Genomic DNA, 15,250 nt, shown 5'->3' with positions numbered 1-15,250 from the left:
TAACTTTTTACATAATTTTTTTTATTAATCCTAAATAAAAATCATGGAAAGAATTCCCAGGAAATATTTGCCTGGTATACTTCCATTAACATTTTGTGCATGAATAAGCCTGTTGAATAAATTAAAGCGTTCCCCTTGTGTGTAGCCTTACTTCTGAAAAGCAGTAACCTGAAGGCATACTGTTCCTTGTATTTTTTTTCCTCAAGACATGTATTTTAACTCAGGGTAGATCAGGTCTGTTCAGTTTGTTAAGAATAACTCAGTGTCCAGCAGATCATAGCAGCAGCGGAATTAAAGTGAGTTTGTTGGGGGAAGAGACACACTGCTTTACTAATCATTCATAATATGATTCCTGCCGTGGGCCACATGCTTTTTTTGATTTTTATTTTTGGATCATCATATGCATGTAAGTAGGTGGATCTCTTTCACAAACATTGTAGAGAGTCTATTCTATTGCTAAATCTCATTAGGTTGTTATATCGTTATCTCATTTCGATGCGAAATATTGAATTCCTACTTTTTGTTTGATAAATATTATATTACATTATGACAATCTGTGCTTAAAAAACAATTACCCATCTTAAAATAGAAATATTTCTTCATGTTCTTAACTTGACCTCAGTGTATAACCTCTGCGTCTGGTTTGATTAAGACTCTGTCCTGGGTCATGGGATTGATTTTTAGGGGAACGTTATATCACTGTTAACGAAGAGAAAGATAAATGGCTATATACCAACTTCATTATAACGGCTTCCAAGATCTTTCATATCCATTTATATAACAGATGTATGTTTAGCTTAACAAAGCGAGTTGTCTTACTCACCCCTTTTTCCCTTCTGCTGCTAATGCACTAAACACTTTACATCCAGGACTGTAAATACAATTATTATAATTTGTGCAATGCTTTCTTTTTAATGAAAATACCTGTTTGCACTACACTGTTTGCACCATCCAAGTCCCAATGCACATTTATTTTATTGTAATTACCTTTTTTCTTTCAGTCTTACATCCTCTTTATTGCTGCTAATAAACAGAACAAATTTCGTTGTGTTCCTGCAATTACCGTAAAGTCTTTTTATCTTTATTTCATCTTTATCTTAGTGCCCTAAAACTTTGGATAATGCAAACTTTTGCTCTTGCACATAAACAATAACAACAATTGTTAAGAGCTTAAAGATTGTTGCTGGCTTGACCTTCAATCTGTCCTCTGTGGCAGTGATTCCAAAATGCTTCCAGATGAAAGCAGAAATCTACCACCTCCGGCATTTGCCGGTCTCGGAAAATAATGTAACAACTCTGACAGATGGTGATGGGCTTTACGATCCAGAGTGTGAACCTAATGGACTCTTCAAGGCCAAGCAATGCAATGACAGTGACGTGTGCTGGTGTGTAGACGGTGCAGGTGAGCGACGGTCTGACAACGGCGACAGAAACCTGCAGTGTGAGGAGCTACTTGGGCCAAAGTCAGTGTAAATACACTTTGAATACAGCCTGAAATATAAGATTAAAATTATTTTCTCTAAAATACATAAAAATGGCTTCTTCTACAGTTGGGTACGAATTGAAATGAAGCACAAAGAGACCAGCAGCCCCTTGGAGCTGTCCCAGCTGCAGAGGTGATTTGTGTGATAATTTCTCTGTATTTGTGGCTTTTCCAGATATATAGTTAATAAGAAACAAAACAAAAATAAAAAACTACTGATAATTAGAATGTAGTTACTTATTTACAGGGCTTTTGCCAGTGCCATTCCAAAACGAGACAATGTAGACCCAAATCTGGACAGCAAAACTGAAATCAGGGTGGGGATCAATTAAAACACATAGTAATGTCATTTCATTTGCACTCTTTATATAAAACATGTGTAAATGTATTTCTCTGGTGTAGTATGACATTGATGCGCATCTCATTACCATGGAGGTGATGGAAAACGCGGATGATCAGACACAGGATCTGTCTTTATTGACCTACTACATAGAAAAAGATGTGAGAAAGCAATATTTAAGAAGTGCTAATCTAATAACTGCACTTGCATTCTGTTTTTATTTATAATTTTTTATTTTTTTAAGATTGTGGTGCATTCACTTTTGAATGACCAAATGACGTTTGAACCAGCAGTCGATGGTGTAAAACTGGAGCTTGAGAGCATCAGGGTTTACCATATGGATAAAAACGAACCAACAAATAACATGCAAATGCTCACAACAGGCTTTCTAACTGCCACTGGTGTGTTTATCCTGGCAGTTTGTGTTGGGCTCCTCATTCTGGTGAGTTTCCTTTCAGAGCTAATGCTCTGTTGTGGTAGATAACAAGGAACATTTTACAGTATGTTATTTGTGTAAATTAATATAGAGTGCTTGTCCACCCTTTTGTTATGTTATAGCCTGGCAGTAAAATTGATTTATTTAGGATTATACTATATGTAATTTAATCTACAGTTTCACTGGGTATGGTGTCAAAGAAATTCTGAAAGAACTGTAGAGATCCAGGACTCTAGTGGAAGAAGCTTTTTACACATCAACCATAGCTATAAGTGGTGAGCAAAAGTACATTATTGAGGACTAAAAAAAAAAAAAAGAAACACAGTTTGGAGTTAAACAAAAGGCACATGGATTTTTTTTAAATCTAATTTTATGTCTGTTGGGATCAGTAATGAACCTTTGGACTTTTGCTACATTTGGTTGAAACCCAACATTGCCCATTACCCTGAGAACATTCAGATCCACATTGAACCATGGTGGTGATAGCACCATATTGTAACACTGCAATATACTGTATGGATAGGTTCGGGGGGGGGGGGGGGGAGGCATTGTATTACCTTCTTCTTAAGGGATTGTATCGATATGTAGAACAGTGAACCACACAAATAAAGACTTTAGCAGGGTTTTCACAGACTGGGTCACATATGCTTTATAGTAATACAGTTTGTGAAAACCCTGCTGAAGTCTTTATTTGTTTGATTCACTGTTTTCTACATGAAATAATTTCTTCTTAAGAGATTGTATTAATACTGTAATACCTAACATTACAGGGATCCAAAGTTTACACATGTCTTTCTTTCTTTCTTTCTTTCTTTCTTTCTTTCTTTCTTTCTTTCTTTCTTTCTTTCTTTCTTTCTTTCTTTCTTTCTTTCTTTCTTTCTTTCTTTCTTTCTTTCTTTCTTTCTTTCTTTCTTTCTTTCTTTCTTTCTTTCTTTCTTTCTTTCTTTCTTTCTTTCTTTCTTTCTTTCTTTCTTTCTTTCTTTCTTTCTTTCTTTCTTTCTTTCTTTCTTTCTTTCTTTCTTTCTTTCTTTCTTTCTTTCTTTCTTTCTTTCTTTCTTTCTTTCTTTCTTTCTTTCTTTCTTTCTTTCTTTCTTTCTTTCTTTCTTTCTTTCTTTCTTTCTTTCTTTCTTTCTTTCTTTCTTTCTTTCTTTCTTTCTTTCTTTCTTTCTTTCTTTCTTTCTTTCTTTCTTTCTTTCTTTCTTTCTTTCTTTCTTTCTTTCTTTCTTTCTTTCTTTCTTTCTTCATGCTTTAGTTCTTACTTAGAAGACAAAAGAGGGGCCAATATGAAAAAGCCCAGGTAAGGTTACTGATGCCATTATTTATAGACTAAATAGTATACCCTTTACCTTAAATATTTCTAATGAGCATGTGTGAGGTGTGTGCTTGCCATGTGTCAGATTTGGGATTGGTGTTGAATCCAAGACAAAAGTGCATATGTTAAAATGTTGAATTTGTTTGCAGACAAATGAAATGGAGGAGATTTAGGCCCCAAGCTGTACTTCGAGCTGGTGAAAAACTATGACACAAAACAGTTGTATCATTTTATATTTACACTATTGTCACCTTGCATCTCTGCATTCATCCTTCACCACTGCTAAATGATATCTTTTTAATTTATCCTTTCAAAAGGTTCTACACTATACTGAGACTGGATTTGTATTGTGTATTTAATAGTACTCATCACCAGATATTTGACAAATATCTAATTTATTTTCTAATTTTAATTATAGTTTTTGTCTAAGTAAACCTGTATAGCATTTGTTTCAGTCTTGATCACTGTGATGCACAATGGTTGTAATGGTTCAGTCCTTGTGTAAAGAATTATAAGTATGTATTGGTGGAATTAATACAATAAATAAAATAACAATTAATTGAATTAAAATTAAATTAAATTAAAAACACCTACAGTGTCTTTAGACTTTCCATTCAAAATAAAAGAGCATAAGAAGGGACACACCCTGGACAGAGTGCCAGTCCATCGCAGAGCACACAAGCACACACACACACACACACACACACACACACACCCACACACACACACTCTCTCTCATGACTTCAGTTAGCATGTCTTTGAACTGTGGGAGTAATTCAGAGTAAACCCAACCGGAGTAAACCCACCAAGCATGGGCAGAACATCCTTTTCTACACACCAAGACCCAAGGTGGGAATAAAACCCTCAACCCTGGAGGTGGAAAGCCACAGTGCTAATCACTACACCACCGTGCTGTGAAATGTTTTATAAAAAATTGACATGAGGCCATTGTTATAATTGATGATGTCTTTATAAAGATATTTAGATTTCAGATGGGGCTGCATGTTTTGATAAAGAAATCACATTGTGATTATTTTTATATGTATTGGAATTGTGGTTTCAACTAAAATATTTACCTATTAAATTTCAATATCTCATCACAATGTTGGCTGGAAGTTTTTCCTGAAGTCGAAGTGTTGGAAGCAGAAAAACTGGCAATCATAATGATTTGAGTGACACAGGTCAGATTGTGATGGCTAGAGGACTGGGACAAAGCAACTCCAAAACAGCAGCTCTTGTGGAATGTTCCTGGTCTGCAGAGGTCAGGACTTACCAAGTGGTCCGAAAACCAGTGACAGGGTCATGAGCTGGCCAAGGCTTACTGATGTACATGGGGAGGGAAGGCTGGCCTGGGTAGTCTGATCTAATAGAAGAGCTATTGTAGCTCAAACTAATGAAGAGGTTAATGTTGGTTAGGATAGAAATGTGACAGAACACACACTGCATTACTGTTATGGTGGCAGAAGAGGGGGCCTACTCACTATTAGCCAGGTGGTCATAATGTTATGGCCATAAAATAAAAGAATGGGATGTGGGTCAATTTGCTAAAAAATATTACACGGAATGTAATTGTTCTACTTATTATAAAACTATCTTTTATTCAAACTAAAGTAATAAAAAAATAAACCATGTTTCAATACAAACACAGTAAGTTGCAATAAGCTTTCAGACGCAGCCTGACTGCAGGAAGCGCGCCGTTGTGATGACGTATTTCCGGTTCTCGTGCTGTCGGTGGCGGGAGATTCCAGCATGGCCGTGCAACCAAAACAGAACTTGTCCATGGACAGCGCGTCCGAAACCGGGTTTCTAAACTATTATTTTTCCATGCATGAAAAGCCGGACACCACGGTGAGAATATTTGATCGCAGCGACTACTACACGGTGCACGGAAAAGATGCTCTCTTTGCTGCTAAAGAAGTCTTCAAGACGAATGGTGTTATTAAAATGCTCGGCGCAGGTCGGTATGATTAGCGGTCAAGGCTAAGCTAGGTAAAGAAATGTAGGTCTTACAGTGTGGTGTCTTTATTTAAATAATCTAACCTATAGAGGATTTTCATGCAAACATGTTTACATGAGTGGGGTTCTCTAAAGTTAGCTAAAGACATGTTTATATAGGTGATGAGCTCATGTAGTTAGCAGTGCATTATCACTAGGTGGTCAAAAGTATGTGGACTCCTGACCATAAACCCCTTCTTCAAACTGTTGCCTCACATTTGGAAGCACAGAATGCACATTTAGTAGCATTACAGTTGCTTTGTACTGCAAATGCAAAAGAGTCCAAATCTGTCCAGCATGTCTCTGCCTAGAGTCTGCACAGAGCCCTGACCTCCACCCCACTAAACACCTCTGCATAAACTGAAATACAGAGTGAATCCTAAACATCATTAAAATAACATAAGATGTACAATATCTTATTTTTATTGCACAGTGGGGAAATTTCCATGGTACAGCAAAAAGCAAAACATGACATCAGTGTGCATAGTGTCTTCATTTTATGTGAAGTATTTAATGCACTTTAATTAAATATAATTGTTCTGCTATAATATAATATAGGAGATGTTCGTTTATCTCTGCAGTGTTAATCTTGAAAACTGGTTGTGTGACATGCAGGCAGCAGGAGGCTGGAGAGTGTGGTGCTCAGTAAGATGAACTTCGAGGCGTTCGTGAGAGACCTGCTGCTGGTCAGGCAGTACCGTGTGGAAGTGTACAGGAATAAGTCAGGAAGCAAAAGCAGCAAAGATCACGACTGGCAAATAGCCTACAAGGTAATGTAAAGTTCTTTCAATATTTACCTTCTTCTATTGTGTCCATGGCAGGGCTTGATTTTACAACCTTTCATACAGTTTCCAATTTTCCACTGGCATGTTACTGTATATACACAATGATTAGCCATAGCATTAACACATTTACATTAATTATCAATTATATACCAGTAGGCTGGTGACAGTATAATGGGCACCTAAGAAGTATTAAGAGTCCTTTATACCTGTGGACAGCAATGGCCAGCTTGTCTGGTCTGATCCCATGGGAAAGCCAAACAAATTTAACAAAAGTAAATGCTGGCTATGATAGAAAGGCACCAGAATGCCCTGTGCACCACATCCCGCCGCTCCCAGAGCCTGGGACCAAACTCCAGATGCCAATCCGATTGATCATTTATTGGATGCACGGACAAACAAATTTGATTTACGCAGGCCCAATTCCACAACCCACAGGATCTGACACTAAAGTCCTTCTGCCAAACTTCCCCAGAGGAATTGGAGAGACAAAGCTGCTTAGGTGGCACAAGAAAAAACTACACCATGTCAGTTCTGATGTGTGCATATATATATACATATATATATATATATATATATATATATATATTTTTTTTTTTTTTTTTTTCTTTTTTTTTTCTGAGGATCCAGTTCGAGCCCCATCACACCACACACACCCTATACTACCAGCCACTGCATGCTGTGCTGGTCCCATTCATAAGATTTGCTGAATGTTAATGTTTGAGATATTATAAAACTGCATAATCTGTTTCTTCTAACCAGTTTGTCATGCATTTCTTTATTCCAACATTGCATGTTTATCATAAAAGTAAATCTAAGTATTTTAAAATTGACTATTCATTTTTAAATGAATGATATACAGTACATCTTTATGTATGTGTATATATAGACCTGTATATACTGTACAGTATGTATCTGGATGTGTGATTTAGGCCTCTCCAGGAAACCTGACCCAGTTTGAGGAGGTTCTGTTTGGTAGCGGTGGAGGTTTAGGGGAAGGTGCTGCTGGAGTGGTGGGGATCCGTGTTGGAACAGGAAGCGATGGACAGCGTGTCGTGGGTGTTGGTTATGTTGATGGCATCCTCCGGAAGCTTGGTGTGTGTGAGTTTTCAGATAACGACCAGTTCTCCAATCTGGAAGCTCTTCTGGTGCAAATCGGCCCCAAAGAGTGTGTGCTTCCTGTCGGAGATACGGCGGGAGACCTGGGTAAACTGAGACAGGTATCTGCAGTGGGAATCCGATGGTTTAACGCTTTGGTTTTGTGTGTGACATTAACTCCAACAGCTCATGTGGTGCGATGTTTGTTTTTGCTTTAGGTGGTGCAGCGTGGTGGCATTCTGCTCTCTGACAGGAAGAAGGCAGAGTTTACAACCAAAGACATAGTTCAGGATCTGAACCGTTTGCTGAAGGCACGTAAGGGAGAGACGGTGTCTAGTGCAGCGCTCCCAGAGATGGAGAAACAGGTTAGTGGTGGTGTGCAGACATTTTATCTTTTTGTATTTTGCTTTGTTGAACTATTACCACCAATAAACATTTAAAGTTTGAACAGTTTCTCTGTGCTGGTCCTTCTCAGAAGACAGGTAGTTAGGAAATATTGAATAATCTTTTTTTTATTTAGCACTACCAAACTAGATAATGATTGTATAAAGATGATTTATAGTTTGTATATCGCAGGAAGCCTGGAGTCTCTCCCAGGACACTTGGGGCACGAGGCGGGGTACACCCTATTGCACACATACACACACTATGGGCAGTTAGGGAACACCAGTCAGGCTAATCTGCATGTCTTTGGGAGGAAACCGTAGTATTCAAAGGAAACTCACCTTTTCACATTTTACATGATTTTATGTTGTATTAATGAATTACTTTTACTCCACAGATTGCTATGTCCTGCTTGGCTGCTGTCATAAAGTATCTGGATCTTCTTTCTGATGAGGCCAACTTCAGTTCCTTCAAAATGACCACATTTGACCTCAACCAGTACATGCGACTCGACAACGCAGCTGTGCAGGCACTTAACCTCTTCCAGGTCTGTTTCTTATCCTATTTATTTATAATATCCGAAATGGTCATGTTTGTTTTGCCTGTGTAAATGGATCCAAACCAGTTTTTATTTAATCTTAATTACTTTATAAAAATGATACATATCTACTGATACAATCTACTGATAAGAGTGGCGTCATAGTCATGTTAGGGTTTTATATCGGTAATAAATTTAAATATGGTAATAATACCGATACCAATAATGCCAATAACTTTTTCCGATTACGTTTTCCTGCTAGGCTTCCTCTGATGATCCAACAGGTACACACTCCCTGGCAGGACTTCTGAACAAGTGTCGGACACCTCAGGGCCAACGACTGGTCAGCCAGTGGCTTAAACAGCCTCTGATGGACAAAAACAAGATCGAGGAAAGGTGAGAACGTTTTACCAAGTGTGATCCGTCCTTCATTCATAATTGAATAAACCGGCATGCAAATCTAAATTTGGATTAGACAGGTTTATAATCTCCTGATTTCGAGAACTGAGTGGCACGTCAGTGTTGGTGAACCAGGACCAGGGAGGGAGTGTGCCATGGCGTGAGCTATGGTGTAGCCTGTCGTTGACGTGTTTTCGGCACTTAACTTAATTCAACAGCAATCATTTTTCAGTCCGTTTTGCTGTTTTGTTATTCCTGTCCACAGCATGCTGGAGAGTTTCTTCCACCTTGTGTTCATGAAGGACTTTGCATTCCTGAAACATCAGTCATATTGAGGAGGGCTGAAAAATGTACCTAGTTACACTGTCTGGCCAAAAACATAATGTTTGGATGTAAAAAAAAGGGGAAAACACTTGCGACCCTTTGATTAAATGATTACTGCAGTGATTAATATGTTTCATCTGCAAAAATGATTTTAAGCCTAAATAATGCTGTAAGGAGCTTCTCATTTCCTAAACAACCATGTTGGAAGACAAACTCTGTGGTCATGGAAAATATATTACCTTGTTCCAGAAAGGTCAAATTATTGGCCGTCTTCAAGAATTATACAACAGTTTGTTTCGACCAAGTAATCTGATTGGCCAAGAGGCATCAGATATTTAGTTCAAATGATGCCATGAAGAATGTGTGCTGTAATCAAAGCAAAAGGCAGACCAACAACATATGACTATTTTTTTTTTTTTTTTTTTGCCAGACAGTGTGTAACTATTGATGTTGTTTGTTTGTTTGTTTATTTATTTATAAAAACAAAAAAATATTAACAGGAGGTGGCACGGTGGTGTAGTGGTTAGCACTGTCGCCTTGCACTTTCAGGGTCCGGGTTCGATTCCTGGCCAGGCTCGATTTCCGTCTCTGTGTGCATGGGGTTTACATGTTCTCCCCGTGCTTGGTGGGTTTCCTCCCACAGTCCAGAGATATGCAGGTTAGGCTAACTGGCATTCCCCATTCCCAACTGTCCAGGGTGTACCCTGCTTCATGTCCTAATCCTTCTGTGATAGGCCCCAGGTCCTGCGACCCTATATTTTGTCGCATACCATATTCACATTGAGTATTTGGCAGATTCTGATTCTTTTAAACGCAGATCAGGGTGTAGGAATACGTTTAAGCTTAAACCCTTTCGGGTAGATGGAACAGCAATAAAACCTGTACAAGTTAAGAATCTTGATGCAAATCGCCTTATTCACAGTGTAATTAGGAATGAACCCCTGCTAACACACAGCTATAATAAAGTGTGCTGTTTAGATGTAAATTGGTGATCTCTGTCTGCCTCAGGCTAGACCTTGTGGAGAGCTTTGTGGAGGACTCGGAGCTGAGGCAGAGCTGCCAGGAGGACCTGCTGCGCCGGTTCCCTGACCTGAATCGCCTTGCTAAGAAATTTCAGCGGCAGAATGCCAACCTGCAGGACTGTTATCGTGTGTACCAGGCTGTGGGTCAGCTGCCCGCACTGGTCCTGGCCCTGGAGAGACATGCAGGTATAACCTCAAGCCTCTTTTCTCCAGTGTTGAACAAAAATGATTTAAAATGTTACTTTAGCAACGATATTTTGTGATTATCATAATGCATGGATTTGGGACTTCACTAGTATTTTTTATGTAAGTAAATGTGACTTTTTGTGACAATTTGGTCATATTTATTAAAGCACCTTTATGAATCGATGCCTCTATTCTTACCACTGACAGGAAAACATCAGGTTCTGCTGAATGCCGCATTCATTACCCCCCTCAATGACCTTGTCTCTGACTTCTCCAAGTTTCAGGACATGATAGAAACTACACTGGACATGAACCAGGTCAGGCAGTTGTGTCCTATAGCTACAAGGCTATTCTTTTCTTCCCCCTCCTGGTTATTCAGTTTATGATATTTGTGTTCTATTTATAGATTGAGCACCATGAATTTCTGGTCAAACCCTCCTTCGACCCCACGCTGAGTGAATTAAGGGAGAGCATGGACCAGCTGGAGAAAAGCATGCAGGCAGCTCTGAACAGTGCAGCACGAGAGCTTAGTAAGGATTCCCACTAGATTTGTGTGTGCCTCTTATGGTCTTAAAAATAGTCTTTCATCTTACAGAAAACAGGAAGGCTTATTTTCTGTATGAATCCTATGGCGTGATTTTGCATCCAGGCTATTTATTATGCAGGATTTATTTTGTAGGTAGTTTGTAGGTTTGCAGTAACGGTGCAGTGCTACTCCAGTCGAGCCACATGGCAAAGAATGCAACAAAACAGAAAGTCTTATTTTACGGATACCATAATTTAGCAGGGTGCCAATATTTATGTTCTAAAATGGCATTTTGTTATACTCTATATTTTAAGCAGTGAGGTTCAGTCTACATTAAAAAAAAAATATATTTTAAATAAAATTGACAGTGTGATTAAGCTTAGTGTGTGTTACATAAGAAGAAATGTAAGTTTGTTAAATCCGGAGCAGTTCAAGTGATTAATTTTATACTGCTGCATTAACATTTTAGCTTATTAGTATTTAAAAGTGAAACCTAAAAAAAAGCTTAAAATCTAAATACCAAATTAATTTAATGGCTATTTATAGCTTTCAGTGTTGTTCTGCTTTGCAAAATGCCCTCACTATTGTTTTAAATGTGTTTAAGTACCCTAGTGAAAATAATCCAGATTGACCTTTACTGTTTTTTTTTTTACATTTTGTAAAAAAAAAAAAAAAAAAAAAAAAAAAACACTGCCTTGATGCAAAGTCGTTGCATCTTTTTTCTTTCTTGTTTTATTCTGTCCGTTTGTGCTTTAGGTTTGGATGCGGGTAAGACGATAAAGCTGGAATCCAATGCACAGATAGGATACTTCTTCCGTGTCACCTGCAAAGAAGAGAAAACCCTGCGCAACAATAAGAAATTCACAACGTTGGATGTGCAGAAGAACGGAGTGCGCTTCACCAACAGGTGAGAGGTCAAGTCTGATGAAGATTAGTGTGATTGCGTGACCTGGTTTTAGTGTGTGATGACAGTAAGGGATGCTTTGCAGTAAGCTGAGCTCATTAAATGATGAGTACACCAAAAGCAAGGAAGAGTACGAGGAGGCCCAGAATGCCATCGTAAAAGAGATCATCAGCATTGCTGCTGGTAAGGAGTGCATCCGTTTTCAAACCCTTTTCATTGGTCTGAATTAGCAATGACAAGGTCATGTACTGATGTTATATCTGGTCTATAGGCTATGTCGACCCACTGCAGATACTGAATGACGTGGTAGCACAGCTGGATGCGGTGGTGAGCTTTGCAGTCGTATCCCATGCGGCCCCTGTGCCCTATGTGAGGCCGACGATACTGGAGAAGGGTACCGGCAGGTTAGTCCTGAAGGGAGCACGTCATCCATGTGTCGAAGCCCAGGATGATGTGGCTTTCATCCCCAATGATGTGACCTTCACTAAGGGAAAGGAGATGTTCCACATCATTACAGGTACACTGCTGTTAATTGTTACTAGAAAAATCTATATCATGAGGAGTTGGAGCAACAGGCCATTACAGGGGATGGGATCTACACCAGCTAACAGTATATTTAAAGGGATAGATAATTTTTGGATCAAAATTAAGGTGCATATAAGTAATTACAGTGGAACGTCGGATTGCGAGTAATGCGGTTTACGAGTGTTCCGCAAGATGAGCAAAGATTTTTAATAAATTTTGACTTGGAAAACGAACAAGTCCTGGTTTACGAGTATCGTGTATCATGCATGCGCTTCTTGTTTTGACGCCGAGTGTCACAGGATCTATGATGTGTGTGTATATATATATGTGTATATATGTGTATATACATACACATACACACACACAGGTAAAACTCGAAAAATTTGAATATCGTGCAAAAGTTAATTTATTTCAGTAATGCAACTGCAAAAGGTGAAACTAATATGATAGAAAGAAAACTCATTACATGAGCTGTAAGCCATAATCATCTCAATTATGACAAATCATGACTTGAACTATTTGGCTTTGCATGTAATGAGTCTCTCTCATATATTAGTTTCACCTTTTAGGTTGCATTACTGAAATAAATGAATTATTACACGATACTCTAATATTTTTTTTCACCTGTATGTGTGTGTAATATTTATATATACACACGCTTTATTTATATAATTAGTGTGTACCTGTATATATTTTGTGTATGTATATGTAAAAACTATTACCTAAACTTTAATTCCAAAAAATAAAGTACAGTCTCACTCATTAGATATGTATATTCGCGTTCAGAAGACACATTTTGTGTCTCTTTTCCGCATAACATAGTTACCACACCATAACTTTCTACACTTCCCTGTAGGTCCAAATATGGGTGGGAAGTCCACCTACATCCGTCAGGTGGGCGTCATCGTGCTGATGGCTCAGGTTGGCTGCTTCGTGCCATGTGATGTAGCAGAGGTGAGTGTGGTGGACAGTGTCCTGGCGCGTGTTGGTGCGGGGGACAGCCAGATTAAAGGAGTGTCCACATTCATGGCTGAGATGCTCGAGACATCTGCTATCTTACGGTCAGTATTTATTACCTCTTAGTATAAGCATTACTGATTACCTGAAGCACAGTGTCTTACATCCATCACATGAGGAGTGATTTAAAAAACACTTTATGGAAAAATAGATAAACATTAAAATTAAGCAAGGATATGTTCTTGTTGACCCAACCCGGATCTTCTTTTTTTTATCACCTTTTGAACAACAGTTCTGCCACTGAGGATTCTCTGATTATAATTGATGAGCTAGGAAGAGGCACTTCCACATACGACGGCTTTGGCTTGGCTTGGGCCATTTCGGAGTACATTGCTACGCGTCTGAAGTCCTTCTGCCTGTTTGCCACTCACTTCCATGAGCTGACCTCTTTAGCACAGCAAGTGTCTACTGTGAACAACCTCCATGTCACTGCACTGACCACCGACAACACTCTCACCATGCTCTACAGGGTGAAACCGGGTCAGTCATGTTTGATTGATAGTATCAGGGTCAAATGTGAAGGTGGTTTGGACAGTCATATTTAATATTTAAATTAATATTAGTGGTCCACTACATTGCTTTGCTTTGTTTACAGATTGTCTTTGTGGCTGTCCTGAAAGTTTTAAGTCATTTCAGGATTTGCTATATTAAACTATTTTAAAATATTATAATATTAAAATTGATTTTTTTTTTTATAGAATCCAGTGTTTTTATTGCTGTATAATTGTGCAGTTTTGGTACGATTTTGCATTAATTGTCTTGTATGAAATCATAAATTATGAAGCCGTAATGTATATCACGAAGGCAGATTTAAAAAACCGTATGTCTTGCGTGTTTTAATTTATTTAATATTTTCAATATTTTAATTATTTAATTATTTGTGTATTTTCTGTGATGTGTCCTGTGATCAGGTGTGTGTGACCAGAGCTTTGGAATTCATGTGGCTGAGCTGGCAAACTTCCCCAAACATGTCATTGCTTATGCCCGGGAAAAGGCTTTGGAGCTTGAGGAGTTTCAGGATTTGTCCACGCTTGATGACGATGCTGGACCTGAAGCTAAAAAGCGTTGCCTGGAGAAAAAGGTGAGATAATTATAATAATTTCACAGTGCTCTGTAATTTATTATGTTTTCTGTGAAACTTAAGAGATTTCTGCTTTATTTTCCTGTAGGATAGTGAGAGGATCATTGAGGATTTCCTGAGAAAGGTGAAGGCATTGCCGATTCAGGACATGACTGATGAGGCAATCAAAACAGAACTGCGCAAACTCAAGGCTGAGGTGGTCTCCCACAACAACGCCTTTGTTAATAACATAGTTTCACGTACTGAGAAATCTACACTGGAATAAGGTTTGATGTTATGTGAGATATGTTTTCCCTTCCTTGTGAATAATCTTTCGTAGAAATATGTTTTAGAGCTGTGTCCTTTTGTAACAGTTTTCTTTTTCCTAGTAAACATACTGTATTCTGACAATTTGTCTTTCTTGCTTCCTTCATTCAGTGTCTTTAACAGAAGGTCCAGGGAATTTTATATGAGGTAGTGTTTTAGCGCAAACATTTTGACTCCAACAAGGCTGCGCTGTAGAGTAAAATGTATCAAGGAAATTTTGCCATCTAGTGGGTAAATCATATATCGGAGGACTGAATAGTGTGTGTGACCATGACCGGGATAAATCGATTAATGAAGACTCTCTTGACTCAGTTGTCAATTTACAACAGGGACATTTTATTATAAGAATCTAACTAGGAAATATCTGTGCCAAAATATTTTTTTTTGTAACGGTAATAAGTTAATTTAAACACTAAATTTTAAGATTAATTTTAAATAAAATATCTTTTAAGAAATCAAGTGGCACGGTGGCGTAGTGGTTAGCACTGAGCCCTTACATCACCAGGGCTGAGGGTTTGATTTCCGCATCCGGGCTGTGTGCGCGGAGTTCTCCCTGTGCTTGGCGGGTTTCCTCCGGGTACTCCGGTTACCT

The 15,250-nt window shown here is 38.4% G+C and overlaps 2 protein-coding genes across 2 annotated transcripts; both read left to right on the top strand.

Moving 5' to 3' along the window:
- Positions 1–270: 270 nt before the first annotated feature.
- LOC128541689 (epithelial cell adhesion molecule-like) lies at positions 271–3,957 on the top strand. The gene is made up of 8 exons (XM_053512228.1): positions 271–406; positions 1,217–1,463; positions 1,551–1,616; positions 1,731–1,800; positions 1,886–1,984; positions 2,068–2,265; positions 3,512–3,556; positions 3,721–3,957. The coding sequence occupies exons 1-8, from the start codon at positions 346–348 to the stop codon at positions 3,742–3,744; spliced, it is 810 nt and encodes a 269-aa protein (XP_053368203.1). The 5' UTR covers positions 271–345; the 3' UTR covers positions 3,745–3,957.
- A 1,346-nt stretch (positions 3,958–5,303) lies between these two features.
- msh2 (mutS homolog 2 (E. coli)) lies at positions 5,304–14,742 on the top strand. Its single transcript, XM_053512280.1, has 16 exons — positions 5,304–5,528; positions 6,182–6,336; positions 7,281–7,568; positions 7,665–7,811; positions 8,228–8,377; positions 8,631–8,764; positions 10,100–10,299; positions 10,507–10,616; positions 10,706–10,829; positions 11,582–11,732; positions 11,815–11,912; positions 12,001–12,246; positions 13,111–13,315; positions 13,504–13,751; positions 14,183–14,352; positions 14,441–14,742. The coding sequence occupies exons 1-16, from the start codon at positions 5,321–5,323 to the stop codon at positions 14,615–14,617; spliced, it is 2,811 nt and encodes a 936-aa protein (XP_053368255.1). The 5' UTR covers positions 5,304–5,320; the 3' UTR covers positions 14,618–14,742.
- Positions 14,743–15,250: the final 508 nt, after the last annotated feature.

Source organism: Clarias gariepinus, chromosome 14, assembly GCF_024256425.1.
Source record: "Clarias gariepinus isolate MV-2021 ecotype Netherlands chromosome 14, CGAR_prim_01v2, whole genome shotgun sequence".
NCBI classification, from domain to species: domain Eukaryota; kingdom Metazoa; phylum Chordata; class Actinopteri; order Siluriformes; family Clariidae; genus Clarias; species Clarias gariepinus.
Note: the sequence above shows the minus strand (reverse complement) of the source record. Positions and strands in the feature narration are given on the sequence as shown.

What these genes read in the sequence shown, in the direction of transcription:
- LOC128541689 (XM_053512228.1), top strand. Translation starts at nt 346, where the DNA reads ATGATTCCTGCCGTGGGCCACATGCTTTTTTTGATTTTTATTTTTGGA. An exon ending in ACAGCAAAACTGAAATCAGG is followed by an intron (nt 1,801 to 1,885) that starts GTGGGGATCAAT and finishes TCTCTGGTGTAG; the next exon opens with TATGACATTGATGCGCATCT. An exon ending in GCCAATATGAAAAAGCCCAG is followed by an intron (nt 3,557 to 3,720) that starts GTAAGGTTACTG and finishes ATTTGTTTGCAG; the next exon opens with ACAAATGAAATGGAGGAGAT.
- msh2 (XM_053512280.1), top strand. Translation starts at nt 5,321, where the DNA reads ATGGCCGTGCAACCAAAACAGAACTTGTCCATGGACAGCGCGTCCGAA. An exon ending in GATCATCAGCATTGCTGCTG is followed by an intron (nt 11,913 to 12,000) that starts GTAAGGAGTGCA and finishes TCTGGTCTATAG; the next exon opens with GCTATGTCGACCCACTGCAG. An exon ending in GAGACATCTGCTATCTTACG is followed by an intron (nt 13,316 to 13,503) that starts GTCAGTATTTAT and finishes TTTGAACAACAG; the next exon opens with TTCTGCCACTGAGGATTCTC.